The 17420-nt window shown below is 41.0% G+C and overlaps 1 protein-coding gene across 1 annotated transcript in view; it reads left to right on the top strand.

Annotated features, from left to right (window-relative positions):
• Positions 1–17420, top strand: part of LOC128144715 (trifunctional purine biosynthetic protein adenosine-3-like) — a 28164-nt gene that overhangs the window by 8843 nt on the left and 1901 nt on the right. Inside the window, 16 exon segments of the mRNA XM_052793867.1 lie at positions 232–357; positions 1052–1139; positions 2322–2407; positions 2918–3086; positions 5207–5438; positions 5574–5668; positions 6408–6517; positions 8577–8775; positions 9361–9612; positions 9905–10057; positions 11373–11579; positions 13209–13352; positions 13682–13812; positions 15268–15409; positions 16633–16748; positions 17204–17419. Of these exon segments, the coding sequence (XP_052649827.1) occupies positions 232–357; positions 1052–1139; positions 2322–2407; positions 2918–3086; positions 5207–5438; positions 5574–5668; positions 6408–6517; positions 8577–8775; positions 9361–9612; positions 9905–10057; positions 11373–11579; positions 13209–13352; positions 13682–13812; positions 15268–15409; positions 16633–16748; positions 17204–17419 (2466 nt within the window).

Below are 17420 nucleotides of genomic sequence, written 5' to 3'. Positions count from 1 at the left end.
GAATTGTTATGAGGGCCACCATTTCTCCTGGTTATTTAAAATTGAGAAAGTAAGCTCAATGTATCCTTCAGATCAGTGGGCTTGCAGCAGAATAAGTGGATCCTGTTGCTTTCTATCTTTGATTCCTAAATTCTACTGGCAGAACTGAGCCTCAGCCTGTGACCAGCAGTGTTAACTTCCCCTAGGATGGGACATTGTCACTGTTTCTATGTTGTGTGCATCTCTTAACAGTGTTTGTGCTTCACGGATGGTGTCACTGTTGCCTCAATGCCCCCCGCCCAGGCCCACAAACGATTATTGGATGGTGACCACGGTCCAAACACTGGAGGGATGGGAGCCTATTGCCCGGTTCCTCAGGTATAGCAGTCCTCCTCCTCAGCCTGCAATAAGGCTGATCACATCTGTGGTTAATATATCTCCTTTAGGGCCCAATCTTGTTTTTTATCACATAGGCCAGATTTCTTCTGGAATTGATTGATGCTTTGCTTGTGTAAGCGCAATACAGGGCTCAAACTTTAGTAGTCATTCTTTAGGATTTAATGAGCCAGTGTTCTGAAGAATGGTCTCTCTTCTACCTTTTCCATTATTCCTAAACTTGGTGTTTCTCTGCTCCTATTAGCATCACTTGAAATGTCCCTGCAAAATTGGCCGCATGCCTGGAGTCTTTGTGTCTTGAATATAACCTTGGGTTTGTTGTTGTTGATTCTTAAAGCTGACTGCATTGTTCTAAATATGCTGCTCAAGTACATTATTAGTGTGGTTTTGTATAAGTACAGAAACAATCTTACTGTGTACAGCCCAGGTTGCCAGTGTCTCAAACCTCCTTAAAAATGGCCTTCTAAAGAAAGAACCAAACAAAAAGTCTTGGGATGCAAAGGATCAGTGTATTTGCCCTTCAGGCAGCAGCACCCTAATGGAAGGAGTACAGTGGATGGGGGTGGGAGAGCGGAAAACATAGCTGAGGCATTTACTTACCCCAGTCCTTCCAGGTCCTATGAGCTAGTCCAGCAAATGTCATCACTGTCTCAATCAGTTTGATGTTGATCGTCAGGTTCCAGAAGTTCTTCTAGAGAAAATCAACGATGCTGTCCTTCAACATGTTGTTGACAGTATGCGGCAAGAAGGAACAGCATATGTAGGTAAGTAAGTATTCAACTGAAAAACAAGGTAAAGTCATATCAAGGTTAGTTTCATTGTTAAAGGTTGCTTTTGAATTCCAAATATTTGTTTAAAAAAAAAAAGTTGTTAATTTTTCATGCAGTATTAAGCCTCACTGGTTTGGTTTATAGCTCCTGCTTTGGAGAGAAGAACTTTTGTCTTTTCTCCATAAAACATACTGTATTTTTATTAAATATTTTTTATTAAAAGTTGCAAACAGAGTCTTTGTAGTTCAGGGTATAATATATACTTAAGTTCAATTGTACTGTTCACTCCTATATACAGCAATGTAAGTTTTCTTAAGATCTTTGTCTTAAGGCTGTTTTTGAAAAGGAGGGTGATGCTCACAGCTGTCACTTAATGCCAATGGCTGCTTTTGGTACTGAAGGCTGTCGAGATCACATACATGTAAAAAGTTGGGGTCCAGTCTGCGATGTATTCTCTGCTATTTGGTAACTTTTTTACAATGCCCAAATCCGCAGTAAGAATGTAGTGGGTGTTGAGCATTTTCATGATGATGATGGAGGAGCTGATGCTTTGTGGGTTTTAAAATTTAACACTTGTTATTCTCTGGGGATTGGTTTTCTGATTATACAGTGAAAGACCTGCTTTAGATCACCATATCCGTATATGTGAATTGCAGTAGAAATTACCCAATACCAACTTCAATAAGTTTTTGTTTGTTTGTTAGTAGCAGTAGTGAATTTTGGTTTGGTATTTTTGCCTGAAATACAGAGTTATACATCTATATTTATACATAACAATAGTGCACTTAATGGTAAGAAAATTGCAAGGTCTGCATACTGAATGGGGTTTTATGAGAACTGTTTTTTTCATCCTGTCAGTTCCTTCTGATCTCTGAATGCCTGCATTTAGAGAGCTGTAGCAGGAAACCGAACTCAATTTTCTCATGCAGAGGGGTTGCTTTCTGTTGTATTTAGTCTAAAATGTGATGCAATATTCCTCAGGTTGCTGCTTGCCACTTTGTTGGTTATTGTGGAATTATTATGACTTGCACATAAGTGCTTGCAGAATCCTTGCTCCTAATTCCTTATGATTTGTAGAAATGCGTCCCACATTCCACAATACTGTGTTGCATTTAAAGGAGTTCTTGAAAAATAAACCTTTAAATTAATTTGCTTGGCTGTGTTCTTTCTGTTCAGGTGTGCTGCAAACAGGTTTAATGCTTACCAAAGACGGTGTGAAAATTTTAAATTTTAAATGTCAGTTTGGTGACCCTCAGTGCCAGGTGAGTGAAAGATACTGGAAACTTAAATATGCTTCATTCTTTTACCTCTGACTGTTCTGGCTTACCTCTAGGGAAATTTGCATGCTATATTTGGATTTATGTCTTCCTTCCCCTGAACGTGCAGATCTGAATGTGAATGTCTTAGACAATGTATGAGGTAACTTAAAATTTTGTCTAGTCAGCTTCTGTGAATTATTGGTTAAAGACTTTAAATTAAAGAACTGTTCCTCAGATTTTATTTTTCTGGATAGAAGCAGAATGAGAGGGGCCTAAATTCATGTTCCTTCTACATAATCTCACATCTCATGTTTGTAAATTTATGACTGTTGCAAAAAGATGCTGCAAATTAATGCTCACCTATAGTTTCCAAATCTGCTGGTATAGGGAAATACAGTATTTTCAGTTTGGCAGGTACAGATTTTATTCTATTAATTGAATTTTCCCTAAGTTGAATTTCAGCAAGTCAGCAAAATAAAAATTAACTTCTATCACTACAAAAATTTTCTGCAGGTAATTCTGCCACTGCTTAAAAATGATTTTTATGAAGTGATTCAAGCAACAATTGATGGCAAACTCTGCAGCTTCATGCCAGCCTGGTCAGAAAATAGTACAGCTGTGTGTGTGGTCATGGCAAGTCCAGGATACCCCGGAGACTATGACAAAGGCATGGAGGTAACAGGTAACTGCAGGAGGTTGTTTACTATTTAATTTCAGCATAGTACTTCAGTAGGTTTGCATTTACCTCTTCTCCCAGAGATGTGTACAGCTCTCCTCCATCCCACCCCTCACACTCTATCAGAGGGTCCTATTCATCTGTCACTCCTGGTCCTTGTGGAAGGGATAGCTGCTCAGAAAGATCTTTTAACTAAAGTGTATGCCTGTCCAAAGTAGCACAGGGGCTAAATGTTTAAAGTTACATCATTCTATAAAGCTCTGGCTGTAGCTGGTTGCTGAGATAAGATGATGATGGGGAATTACATACTCCTGGAACAACTCTGGTGTGTCCACCTGGAGTACTTCCACAAACTGTGCTGGAAACATGGACCGTGATGTTGTCAGCACGTGACTGCTTTTTCCTAGCTTTGCTCCCTTGCCAGGAGGTTGCATTATCTTAGCTAATGCCTGACCAGGTGATAAGGGTGAGACTTGAGGACCTATGGCCTTTAAAATAGGAGCAGTGCATGCCTCCACCATCAGTGTGGTTCCCTCCCTTGTGTCAGCCAGCCAGGGTCATTGCTGTGTAATACTAATAAGGACCTCTTCTTCATAGGGCTTGAAGGGGTTTTGGAAAAGGTGGGCATGTGGGCTTTAGATCAATATTCATTTTCTGTGTTAAAATTGTTGTCGTTTAATATCTCATTAAGATTTTTAAAATGTTTAAAAACAGAGGGAGCTGTTGCAGAACTATTTCCTTTCCCCTCAGCTACTGCCTTGCCAGTCCAGCACTATGCCTTGTGTAAAGCAACCCAGACAACTGATCTTGTATCAAGGCCACCTTATTTTTGTCAGAACTCCAGTTACCCTACATGACACAGGGAGAAGGTCATGTTATATTGCTTTTTCCCTTGTCAAGATTTCTGCTGTCCTGTTCTCTTCACCCGCCCTCCTCTTCCAGTTCCCTCACTGTATTTATTTTGTCAGTGATATTCTGGGGAACTCTGCATTTCTGTAACTGTAAAAATCCAAACTACATAACTGAATAAATCCTTCTGCTAGTGAGCTACCTTTCACTAGTCAGACTCAGGAACTTAACTTTTTTCAAGTAGATATTCATATCTTTAGGAATGGAGTGGTATGACGCCCCTGCTTGTTAATCACAAAAAACCCCAGTGAAATTCAATTCGTTCTTTTATTATTATACTCCAACCTCTGGACTTGTGTGGGTTTTATTATTTTTTTCCTATTTTTCACATTGATTCCTACATTTTAATGGCTTAACAAACATTTTAATCTGGAGTATTCTTTAAAACGTGATGGGAAGGAGTTAGGTTTCCATTGCAGCAAGGCCAGCTGAGGCTCAGCTTTGACCTTGTCAGGGCAGTGCTGTGGCAATGTAACACACTGTATGTTCAGCAAGTATAAAGGTCCTTTTTACTTGTTTATAAAATCAATCTAGCTAATAGCAAGGGGAAAACTGTGTTTTGTTTTGCTTTTTCCAGGTGATGGCAGCAGTTCCTCCTCTTCCCTTATCCTCTCCTCAGAATATGAATCTAAAAAACCCCTGAACAATTTTGCTTTCCTCTAACAGGAAAATACATGGAGACAAATGAAAAGAACAAAATATGTCATATGTTTTAGCTATTGGGCAGCCACCTGCAAGTGTTTGTAGACCATTGATTCCAAGTGTGGTAGGGAATTGTGTGGAATGAGCACAGCAGAATAGCTAGGGGAGTGCTGAGGTAACATTAGTGTTAATGGTTTAATGTCAGGGAGAAGCCAGGCAGTAAACTGCTATGAATCATGATTTTTATACAGGAAAGTCCTGCACAAATTATTCACAATTATGATATACAGCACAGCTTTGCCTTGGCACAGGGTAGTTGTATGTCCTGTTGTGGCTCCTGGATCCCTTATTTCCGTTCCTGTGTCATCTGTGTCCTTACTGGACATCTCAGAAGGGAGTCTTAGGGCCAGTGCAATGGGATACCCTTCACTGGTAATGCTGTTTTTCAGAAGAAAGGTAAGGTGGGAAGCTTTATGGTTGTTCAACCTTGACTGAAGAAAGGGCTTCAATCTTCACTGCTTTGCCAACATAGTATGTGATTTAAAATACTCAGAGAATTCCTTTTGCTTTTGTAGGGCTGCTGCAAGCCAAAGAGTTAGGGCTGCAGGTGTTCCATGCTGGCACGACACTGAAGGATGGCAGAGTGGTGACAAGTGGTGGCAGAGTCCTCTCCATTACTGCTGTTAAGGAGGACCTGATGAAAGCATTGGGAGAAGCCAACAGGGGTGTAGCAGTCATACGTTTCAAGGGTGCCACTTACAGGAAGGACATTGGCCATCGGGGTATACGTCTTCTCAAACAGTCTCTGTATGTAAGCAAAGGCACTAGCAGAAATAGATGCTAGTCCAAAGTTTTATATCTATTGTTCCCATTTGTGTGATAAATGATGGTCTATGCAGAAAATGTCACTACCACTGCTAGCATGTCCTTTACTCTCTGCAGGAGTCTAATATACAAAGAGAGATATGTGGAAGCTCTAACCAGTGATGTTTTGTTTCATCAGCTGGAAACATCTATTGTAAGTGGTACCAGATCAGGTAAGACTGGGAAGAATCTTTGAATTTCCTCAGTATATTGAATGGAACAGAATTTTTTTTTTCCCAGGAGGTGAGCAATGCATTCTTGGCATTGAAACTGAGCTTGAGAAGCTGGGCTGGGATCACCATGAAGAAAGCAAGCTAATTTCTTTCTCATCACTCCTCTTTTGCTTAATTAAAAAATAGTTGGCTTACCATGGAGATGATTGCACTTTTTCAAGGTTAGTCTAGTGAACAGAATTAACTCCTGGATTAATGGAATGGTTTTGTACATCACTGGACAGAAGTGATCCTACCAGCTGTATATATGAGTGCAACATCCAAACAGTTATTTTATTAGGGTGTAGCTTACAATCACCGAAATTGTTATTTGCTCTTCAGACTATGTCTTTTAGTCTTAGCAGTGATCTACTGAGGAAAATTTCTTGTTGATTTTTTTCCCCTTAGGAAAAAGTAGCTACATAAAGAAAAAAGGTGAGCTGTTAACAGTTTAGTAAAATGCTTAACCTTTGCTATACACAATCCATAGGCCGCAAATACAGAATAATAAAGATCTATTTACAACACCATGAAATATGTGACTTTGGGGTCCATGCTTCATAAAGCTCTGCATGTTTCTGTCAGTGGACACAGTGCTGTCTTCTCCAAGAAATCGTAATTTGCAGTACTTGCCCTGGTGAGTGTGTTGGGTCTTTTTATTTCCCTTAAAAATGATCCTTGACATATTTGTACTTGGCAGGCAGTCATTCAGAAGTAGGAGGCTTTGCTGGCTTCTTTGACTTGAAAGCATCTGGTTATGAAGATCCTATCTTGGTATCTCAAACTAAAGGCCTTGGACCTAAACTGCAGGTAACTTGAAACTTGACTGTAGTAAAGCTTATGTTATCTCCCAAGACTGTTTTAAATGCCACAACCAATGGCACTATCTGCACCCTTCTGAGCATTATAAATACATCTCAAGTCCACTGCAATGGTCATTTGAACTTTGTAGATGATCATTTGAGCAAGGCCTGTGCATATGTTATTGAGAATATGGAGGCTCTGGATATTTTGTGATGAAATGATAATAAACTAAAAAATATAGTGGAGCACTTAAGGAACTAAGAGCCAGAACTTTTGCTATAAAATAGAGGGTCCATTGGCTTCAAAAAAGTTCAGTTCAGAGGAGTACAGGGGAGTGTTGAAATGATAACTGTCAGACATAGCTTAATAAATTGTATGCAGAGAGGTAGCATGATTACCTCTGTTAGAGCACTGGGGAAAAGAAGGATGGAGGGGATAAACATTGATGGGGAAGAGAAGCAAATAGATAAAGAATGCTAATTATACAAGAACACATAGGATAAGTTCAGCCAAGAATATAGTTATATATTGAATCAGAAGGCTTTCAGTCATCAGAGGAGTGGAGGTCTGAAGCTGCCTTTCACTGGTCAAGCACAGCCACTTAACTTGTTTCAAGTTGCTATTTATACCTTTAGTAACAGCATGATATGGTGTGGCTTCCTGCAACAGCAGGAGACTGAACATAATAATTCAGAAGGTCTTTTGCAGGCTTACATCCTTGGACACCCCTGAGCATGAAAAAGTGATTGGTGCTGGCTCTTGTGAGTCTTTGTTCCAACTGCTTGGCAGAGAGACATTCCCAACTGTGTTTACACAGACTGTTCCCAAGACTCTTCTTTGGCCAAAAAAAGTTGGCCAATGCCTATACGAATTGTTACTAGATCAGTGGGAGGGAGATGTTAGAATGCAACAAAGGACATGGGATGACTGGTTTCCATAGCACTTCTAAATCCACCAGCCAGTGAAAGAAATCAGGCTTGTAATCCAAACTCAGACTTTGTTTAGGTGCCGATCTGTTACCATTTTGAAGCTAGTGATTAGTATTTATCTGCGTTTCTCCCTTGCCCATCTTTCTGTACTGAGTTTTTCTGCCCAGGTATAACTACACTGATAGAGCTGTGTCAGTAAAAGGTAGTTTCCTTGAAAATTTATCCATATATATGCAGTCTTCGTCCTATTTCAGACCCTGAAATGGTAAGTGACAGAGATGAATTGCACTGTGTGAGCTGGTGCTGTGCATCTACATCAGCAGTTGGCACAAGCGGAACTGCTCTGCTGTATCCCTGACAGTGTAGCAACACCTGCTTGTAATAAAGTAGTGGAAATGTCACCACTTGATAGAAGCCATGATGTCTGAATCAGGTTTCATTACTTGTAGGATGCAAACGCCTTGATAACTTTTTTTAAAAACCAAATAGCAGCCTTCCTGAGGGAAATATTGTTTTGTGAAAGACTTGTCTTTCAAGGGAACCTACAGACCAGGCCCACATTCTTGTCTGTGACATGAGATAGCTGAGATCAAAAGACTTCTTGGGGAGGGTGGGAATGAAGAATCTCATTTCCCTGTAGAGGGAAGAAGAAGAAGAAAACTACCTAATAAATTGTTTCAGTTTTGCTGCATAGCCCAGTGAAATTAGTAGACAAAAGTAAAGCAGAACACACAGTAATGTTGGAACAATCTGTTCTTATTTTTGGAAATTGGTAGGACGTTTTACAGGTTGAATATCCTGGGAATTTGTAATTGCTTTTAGACACCTCTTATTCTGGATTTGACATAATATTCCAAAAAGCAAACAAAATAAACAACCCAAAATGACAATTTCTGGGTAGCTGGAGCTAGAATTTGAATTAATGTTTCAAAAAACAGAATAGATTTTTCTTTTCTCTGCAAGAAAATGGGCTGGTTTTCTTGATTTAAACTGGATGATGCACCAGGTTATCTTCTGCCTCTATGTTCTATAGTGATTCTTTTCAGGGAAAAGAAGATTTCTGCTTTTTCGACTGATTAATGTCTGAGTTTTGCGTATTTCTTGTTACCACTGCTGGTTCCGACCATGTTTTGCAGATTGCACAAGTATGTAAAAGACATGACACCATAGGTCAGGACCTGGTTGCCATGTGTGTCAATGACATCCTGGCTCAAGGAGCAGAGCCTCTCTTCTTCCTCAGTTATTTTACCTGTGGCAAACTTGATGTTGAAGTGACTGAAACAATCAAAGAAGGAATAGCTGAAGCTTGCAGAAATGCAGGATGCACTTTCCTGGGTATGAACACTCCTCTCCTTTGAGATTTGAAGATTCTGATGTTGAAATGATTACTAGTGAAATAGACTTTGTAGGCAGAGGCAGTATGTGTCATTAGACCTGTTGATTTCTGTTTGGTGGAAAAACAGTCAAGCATTTGGGCTTAAACTCTTCCTTATCTGTAAAATGGGTCAGCACAGAGGGATAATTTTTACTATTCATGCATTTGCATCCTAATTCTTGCTTATTTATCCTTGTACAAAGGAGAGCAAAACTGAATGCCTCACATTCTTGAAGTGTTAATAGGTTTTCATTCCCTCTCTGATACTCAGTCATAGGAAGGAGGTGCCAGATAAGTAGCATGAAATGAAAAAAAAAAAAAAAGTTTCTTCTTTCAGTAACTTCATGAAGCTTTGTTTTGTTGAAACCTTGAGGTGAGGTAAGAAACCAAGAAGAATTTTAAAAATATATCTGAATGCGCTTCTTAGGCTGCATGTCTCTACAGCTATCCTGGATATGTTGCTTATTTTAGGAAATGCTATAGATTTAAAGTTAACAATAAAACATACTTACAGCTAGTGCTGACTGCTTTCTCTCCCCACTTAGGTGGGGAGATGACTGAGGTGACTGGCATGTATTCTTCTGGAGAGTATGACCTGGCTGGCTTTGTGGTTGGTGCAGTGGAGCGAGGGCAGATGCTTTTGAGGCTGCAGAGAGCTGATGAGGAGGATGTGCTTATTGGACTGGCCTCTTCCGGGATTCATGGCCGTGGCTTTAGCATCATAAGGAAGATTCTCTTAATGTCCTCCTTACACTACTCCTCACCAGCGCCTGGCAGTTGTGGTGACAAGACTCTAGGTACATTATCTTTCTTCTCAAAAGCAAACCTGCAAGTGAATTGTGTTCAGACATTTTCATAACTAGGTGCTGCCAAGGGTTGTTTACTTCAGGATGGGTTACGGTTAATCAGTCTTTGGGGTAGGTATGTGGGCTTGTGTCCACAGTTTTGGAAGAGTGGGCCAGCACTTTTTGCTGCTTTCCAAGGTTGTCTGCCACAAAGAGCAGAGGGGAACCTGTTCAGAGAAGCATTCCCACTAAACACCTAATGATCTTTTAAACAAATTGATTGAATTGACACTTCTGTTTGCAGGAGATACATTGCTGACCCCAGGAAAAATGTACAGTCCATCTTTGCTGCCTGTCCTTCGCTCAGGGCATGTGAAGGCTTTTGCCTTCATTGCTGAGGAGGGGTTGCTGGAAGGCATCTCCAGAATCCTGCCAGAACACGTCAGTGCTGTCCTAGGTAAATATCAAAGATGATTGTTTCAGTTTGACAAAATTTATATACAGCATGGACTTGACTTTTCAGCTTCAGTTGTAGAGATACTCAAAAATGTATGTGTCTACATAGTTGGAGACTGAATGACCTGAAGTCAGTGCTTTTCCAAAGAGCCTACCAAAAGCATTTCTATTTCAAGTAAGCATCAGCTGATGAGCACCACTGTCTCTTTGGATAGGCAAATTTAAGGAGAGTTTGAAGGCAGCTCATCTCTAGGACAAAAGGTGTTTAAGAAGATAGATTGTGTGTTCTGCAGGACACCTCTCCATACTAAACATTTTGACCAAACAGTGAAGCTTGTTGAGAGAATTAATTTGCCTTATTTGCTCCACAGTACATGTGCACGTGCGCGCATGCACACACATATTTAATGCAGTTTTGTGGTAGGTGGTAGCTTCCCCACAACAGATTAGCATTTGACATCTGTAAGTAAGGTAGAACTTCTTCTGTTGAAGCTGAAATTGGGCAGTGTTCAAAAGTTCAAAATACTAAAGAAAACCATATTCATGTGAGTCCAAAAATATTGTGGGGATGAGGAGGGGGGAAGGAAGGTGTCTGTATGTCTGTCTGTATTTCTCTAGAATGAAATTAGAAAGGAAAGAAATAAACCCAGCTTACTAAGGTGGTGCCTAGCTTGCTTGCCAGTGCCTGGAACCACAGACAACATAACAAGCCCAAGGGTTTGTTAGTTTTCTAAAGTGAAGTTGAGATGGCAAGTCTGCACCATCAAGCTTTCCACAGACAACCCAAGGCCATGCCTGTGTGAGTAGGATCACTGTGAAAGCCCATCCATGGTTCCCATCCATGTGTAGAACACTCAGCCCTGTTCCAGTCTGCCCACCAATACAACTAAGTATACATTTTTATTATTGATTCTTTAAAACAGAAAACAGGATCTGCTTAAGTAGTCCAAAAAAGCCAGAAGATGTTTTGTCCCATGCTTCCTTTATCTCTTACAGAAGAGGTGTAAGTCACCTGTAGCTTTTTCCTTCTGGCTGATGAGGGATGAATACATTTTAATTTGCCATCATTTCATACATGTTCTCATTAGAAGGCCTAGAGAAGACTTGGCTCCCACACATTATGGCTAGAAACCTCTAGCTAAGCAGCACCTATAAAGCTGACTGGAAGTTGGGTCAGTTTCCTCCTTGGACAGTATTCTTAGAATAGCAAGAATTAGTCTCTATCGGGTCTTGTAATATACCACTGTTATTGTATGTAATAAAAGATGGGTAGCAAACATTTGTGCTGACCATATACAAATTTCAATCATTTTCAGATGCTCTCAGTTGGAAGATTCCTGAAATATTCTGCTGGCTTTGCAAAGAGGGAAACCTCTCCGTGGAGGAGGTGGCTCAGACTTTTAATTGTGGGATTGGTGCAGTCTTGGTTGTGCAGAAGGACCTGGCTCAGCATGTTCTCAAGGACATACAGAGACATGAGGAAGCTTGGCTGATTGGGAAGATTGTTGCCCCTTGTCACACAGGTTAGCAGGTGTCCTAATGGGAAATGAAGACACTCACAAAAATTAAACAGAGTATGGTTTGATTCAAAGTGTAACAGATTCACCTGTCTCACTTCAGAGGGGTCTTCACTTAAGGATGTGCTATTTCATTTTTAAGTTGATACAGGGTAAGTTGTTTTAGAGTGTGATTCTGTGAAGTGCTGAGCATCTCCTGCAAGGCACCAGTTGTCCTCAGCTGTGTAGGTGTTAAAGAGTTTTCAGTCATGGATTTCTCTAGGTTTGCTTTATTAACAACTCAGAGTTGGGCCACCACCACAGTGAATGGCAACCTTCCAAAAATTTCTCATTCTTTTATACCTTTTTACCACCCATTATCCCAGTCCAAAGTCTTTGTAATTTTCCAGTTGATCTCGGTTCCCATGTCATTATCATTCATCATCATCTTATCTCATCAATTCTTCTTTTGTTCCATTCAGTCATCATCCTGTGGGTTTCGAAGTCCATCTTGGGTCAGTCACCTTCTCATCCCCTTTACTTTAGGTCTCGTACCTACACAATTCTGAAAAAACCTCTCTGGTTGTTCCATTTCACATTCATCTTTGTAAGTTCTACATATTTTATTCACTCCCCAGCTACACACCTGTATCTTGCTGATTTTTCATCTTTTGTTTGATCTGTCTCTACCGATTAGCTTGACTGCGTTTTAATCCGGTCCTGAATTGGGGCTATACAGGGGGGCAGGCTGAGGACGCTGTTCATGGCCTGTTGAGCAGCTCTGTTGCCATTAATAACCTTAACCCACTCTATATTAACTTCTAACAGTCTTATAGTCCTAAATTTTCTAAAATCTTCTACAGTAGGCACTGAGGAGACTCCCTATTGCAAAGTTTGTGTAGTTCACATCTGTTGCCTGTCATTTCACTAGGCTGGAGGCTACTTGACACCCTCATATCTAGATTTCATTATTAAATATAGTGAGAAGTGAATGTCTTGTTTTCAGAGTGGCAGTACTTGAATAATGTCTAACCTAGGTACCTGCTTGAGACTTGAGTAAATCCCTCTCATGACGGTCCATAAGGACTCAAACATTAATTGATTATATATTACCACAATCATGGTAATCATCCCACCTCCTCTTCAACCCCTCCCCTACTCACATGGATCCCGTGTAAAGATTGAGGATAGGCCACAGCTGTGTATAGTCATATGTGATGGTTAAGTCTTCATTCTGGTATGTCCACTGATTGACATACAGCAAGGCGTAAGCCAAAATCCCTCTGGGAAACAAACAGCTTGGGGAGCAGTTTGGGCAGCCAAAATGCAACCTCAGTTCTGTCAACATAGTTTTTAGTGTAATTTCGCAACATGAGAGAAAGAGGAAGACAGGTATAAAAGATGGGGATAATCCTTGAAAAGACGATGCCATACCTAGGCCTTTGTAAACAATTCTGCAAGTAAGTAACACAAAAGAGATCAGCACAACTAGTGTGAGTTAATTTGTTCAAATAGTACACGTTTTTGTAGTTCAGTTAGTGCTAGCATAAATTAATTGCTGATAATTGAAACTTATGATTAAAAAACTATACGAAGTAAATTTGGATGGAAAAGTAAAGTCTAAGGTGTTTTAACATTTTCCTCACATATATGGAGGAGGTTCTCACATCGAAGTGGAGAATCTTCTAGAAGCTCTGCAGCTGAGCAGCCCCCGGCATCTGCTGAATAACACTGTTGGTGAGGGTCAACACCAACCCAGAAAGAACAAAGTTAAAGTAGCTGTTCTCGTCTCTGGAACAGGTGAGCTTTCATTTGTCATCACACAGAGAAATGTCCTCACAAAGGAGAGGCTGAATTCAGCCCTGATACAAGTGCATCCACCTTGCCTTTTTTTGAGTAGAGTCTATGGAGCCTTCTAAAACCAAGGCTGCATTTTGACTGGAAGTCAAGAAGTTGTATTGTACTGCTTAACAAATGAGCTTTATTAGTGCACAAATTCCTTTAGTCCTCTTCTATTTGTGCAGTTGTTGAAAACAAGATTTTTTTTTAGATAAACGTGACTGAGAGCCAATTCTCAGTGACATAGCTGCTCACCTATTTCATGAATGTTTGCTCTCTCTTCATTTGAGGCACAAACCTTGCTGCGCTCATCAGTTATGCAAAAGAGCCAGGCAGTTGTGCTCGAGTTGTCCTTGTCATCTCCAACAAGTCTGGTGTGGAAGAACTACGAAATGCAGCCCGGGCTGGAATTCCCACCAGGGTAAAGACACACATTTCCTTTGCTTTTTGTCACCGACTCACAGCTACTGAATCCGTACGTTTTTATGAAATGCTTGGTGAGCATTCATGTTTCACTTTTGTTTAAAACTTTTACCGTGGATAAGTGGATGTAGTACAAAGCTGTCAAAGTTATGAGTAGAGACAGAGCTGAAAGCTGTATGGACAGTGCTCATTGGAGGCTGTGAGTCTTTCACTCTTCAGCGAGTGCTACAGTCCAGAGTTAGGAAGGGACTAAAACTGCAAATGCTTTGATAATTTGGTCTGAGACTGTAGCCCATGCAGCTTCAAGTTTTAACTGAAATCAGTAAGAGTTCAGGGTCTGCAAAACATATAAGCATTTTGTCTCCTTGGCTCATCCCTTTTTAGAAAGACCTTTATTTCATGTTGTGCTCAGTCACTTTCGGTGGTACCATACACGTCTTTTCTCCTGCCTGTGGTCAGTAGAGTAGCACTGTGTTACAGAAACTTTCACTGGTTTGTTTCATATAAAAAAAAATATAGAAATGGACTACCATCATGTCATCGTAGTTGTCAAAGTACAGAACATGGCTTCTGAAAACTTTCACCAACTTGGGATTTCAAATGCAGCCCATCAGGAACATCTCCTTCTAACATAAAATGATTTTGAGCAGTTATCATGTTCGTAGAGCTATGCACAGATGGAAATAAATACTTAGAGGCTCTATGCATTAAAAAGTTTTCAGCAAGCTTCCTCAACAGCTGAGTTGGGTTCACATTACTTTTTTACCGGAGGTATAAAGACTCATCTCTAGAAAAAAAGTTATGTTACTCATTCACATTTTCATAGGCAAGAGCATGACAGCTTTGTTAGCTCCTTATTTTAATGTCCTCATGAACAGAGTCAGGAATCAACACTTACCTTGGGAGCTGAGGCTGATAGGTGGAGTAGAAATAAAAAAGTTCCTGACTCCTCCTCCCCTTACACAGAATGTCTGGCCAATTTGTTGTCTTTTTAGATAAGTTCATGGTTTTCAGTAAGCCACTACAGACTAACTGGTGGTGATGTTGTCAATGACTCATTACTATTTTTACTTTAGTCTTCGGCTAGACGTTCTGGAGTAAGACGTCAGTATCTTCCAATGTGTTCCCCCTTATTTCACCCTACACCACATTACCCACATGTTTCTCTTTTCACAGTTGGCTTCTTTTTGTGCCGATTTTCTACACGTCCTAGAAAGCATCCTGTGTGATACAGCGAGTGTTAGCTAGCAAGTGATCAGGGCGTTCCCAGGAATGTTTATATGAATGTGAAAAATCACAAATGTCCTGAATAATGTACCAACTTATAGCTTCTTAAATCCTTGATTGTCCTGGAATGAATCCAGTTTGCTTTCTCTTTGTTGCCCAAGTAGCTGCTCTCATTCACATGAAGTTATTTCCTTGATATGGCTTTTGATGTGTTTTAATATTTTAGGTGATTGATCATAAGTTATATGGGAGTCGCTCTGAATTTGACAGCACGATTGACCGAGTTCTTGAAGAATTTGCTGTTGAACTAATATGTCTTTCAGGATTTATGAGAATTTTGTCCAGTCCTTTTCTCAGAAAATGGAAAGGTAAGAAATTATACGTGTAGAAGAGAAATTAAAATACGGATGCTTGGTCTCACCAGAATTACACAGTCAGTTCTTCATCTTTTGGTTAAATCTCTCTCAGCCTTGCTGACACTGAGGTTTGCACGTAAATCAGTGGGGCTGCCCTATGCCTTCATTCATTCCAGCCAGTGGGACTGTGCTGGGATTCTGACTGTGTATTGTCAGAGAAACGCCTTGTGCTGGCATAAGGAGTAACAGAGGGGCAAAATCAGGGTCATGAAGTTGGTCTGTGTGCCTTTCTTCTGGGAAAGAGAAATGCCTGGGAAGCAGGCAGGAGTTTGGTTCTGTCTGCAGTAGGGGACAGGTAGTGTAACAACTGTGTCATTTGTCAAGGAGCTGTGCTGGGGAGTTGTGCTGAACTTACTCCCTGCAGTTCTCACTCAGAAAAAAATGGGAGAGAGACCGATTTTTCAGTTCATTTCCCTCCTGTGCTGCCCTGAGGGCTGCACCACATAGCACTACTCTGTACTGTGTGCTGGAAATACAGCCGTTACAGACCCCTGAGTGAGTGTGACTCTGCTGTGGGGCAGAGGTTTCTTTAGACACATTCCAGGCCAGTGGAGCCCGGAACACACACTCCTCTTTCCTCCTGGCGCAGGGCACCAAGTGCTAGCTCCTGAGGCCTTGCTCAAAAGTTACTCACTCACTATGCAGATTGCACTTGGACAGGTTCCTTTGGGAATGATGTTTCCTATGAAAATCACTTCCATCTGTGTGGTGGCTCTGCATGAAGCTGCAGTCTGACATCCTCCGCTTCCAAGCCCCTCATCTGCAGCATGAGGGCTGGTCACCTGGGAGGGGAGAGACTTACCACTCCGTCTGTCCATCCACAGACACAAAAGCAAATGAGGTCCTTGGCCTTAACTGAAACATGCTTGCCTGGCTACTGCCAAAGCCTGCACACCATCACCTGTGTTCCTGGAAGAGCAGTGTTTCCTCAGACGAGAGCAGTGCTTCCTCGGATTTCCTTAGAGATCATAACACCATGTGTATGTTTTGCTTTTTAACCTGAATCTGAACATGCCCTGTTACATTCTGACTGCAGTTGAGACCATTTTAAACTCCCGAGTGGTGCTCAATGCTGTTGTTTTGAATTGACAATCACATCTCACTTTTATTTTTAAAGGAAATTCAGTTCAAATTGATGTTTTTTTCTTTTTTTCTCCTCCCTCACTGATGCCTAGGGAAAATTTTGAATGCCTCCCCATCACTTTTCCCACCAATCAAGGATGAAAATGCCCATCAGCAAGCCCTGCAAAGTGCATTCAAAGTCACAGGCTGCACCATTCATTTTGTCCTGGTAAGTGTCCTCTTGCCTAACATTGAGTAAGTTATGAAAAGGAATTTGCTTTTTTCTGTTCTTTCTGAAGGCAGAAACAGGAAGAGGTAACAGGAATGTGTGGAAATCTTGGGATTGTTACCAGTAAAACCAGGAAGAACTGGGGGTTACATTGCATTTGTAGTTTCTTGAGGTCCCATCTTCTTCCTTCATATTATGGGTTTTCAGTTTCTCCTACTCTCAGCAAACTACGCTCTGAATCTTCTAGCCCATGTCTCTCTTCCCGCTATACGCCCTGATGTAATGTAGGTCCCCATAATGGAGGTGGCAAGCCTCTCCAGATGTACTTTAAGCCTCCTGCACAAAACTACACATGTGCTTGCCTAGATCTTTCATGAGACTTTCTCTGCCCATCCATAACCTTCCTGAGACAGTTCACCAGCCTCTTCTAAAAGACTCCCAATATCCAATTTTAGGAGGAATCTAGTCCAAAAGCAGTGATCCACCAGGAGCCAGTATCTGTGAAGGTGGACGACACCGAGGAGACACTGTCAGAAAGGGTTAAAGAAGCTGAGTGTCGGGCTTTTCCCATCGCCCTGCAGCTGGTGGCCAGTGGAGCAGTGCAGTTAGGAGCCGATGGTAAAACCTACTGGAAACAAGAGAGTCAAAGTCCGTGTCTTCAAGAAGAGAAGA

The sequence above is a fragment of the Harpia harpyja genome, chromosome 8 (assembly GCF_026419915.1).
Source record: "Harpia harpyja isolate bHarHar1 chromosome 8, bHarHar1 primary haplotype, whole genome shotgun sequence".
Classification (NCBI taxonomy): Eukaryota; Metazoa; Chordata; class Aves; order Accipitriformes; family Accipitridae; genus Harpia; species Harpia harpyja.
Note: the sequence above shows the minus strand (reverse complement) of the source record. Positions and strands in the feature narration are given on the sequence as shown.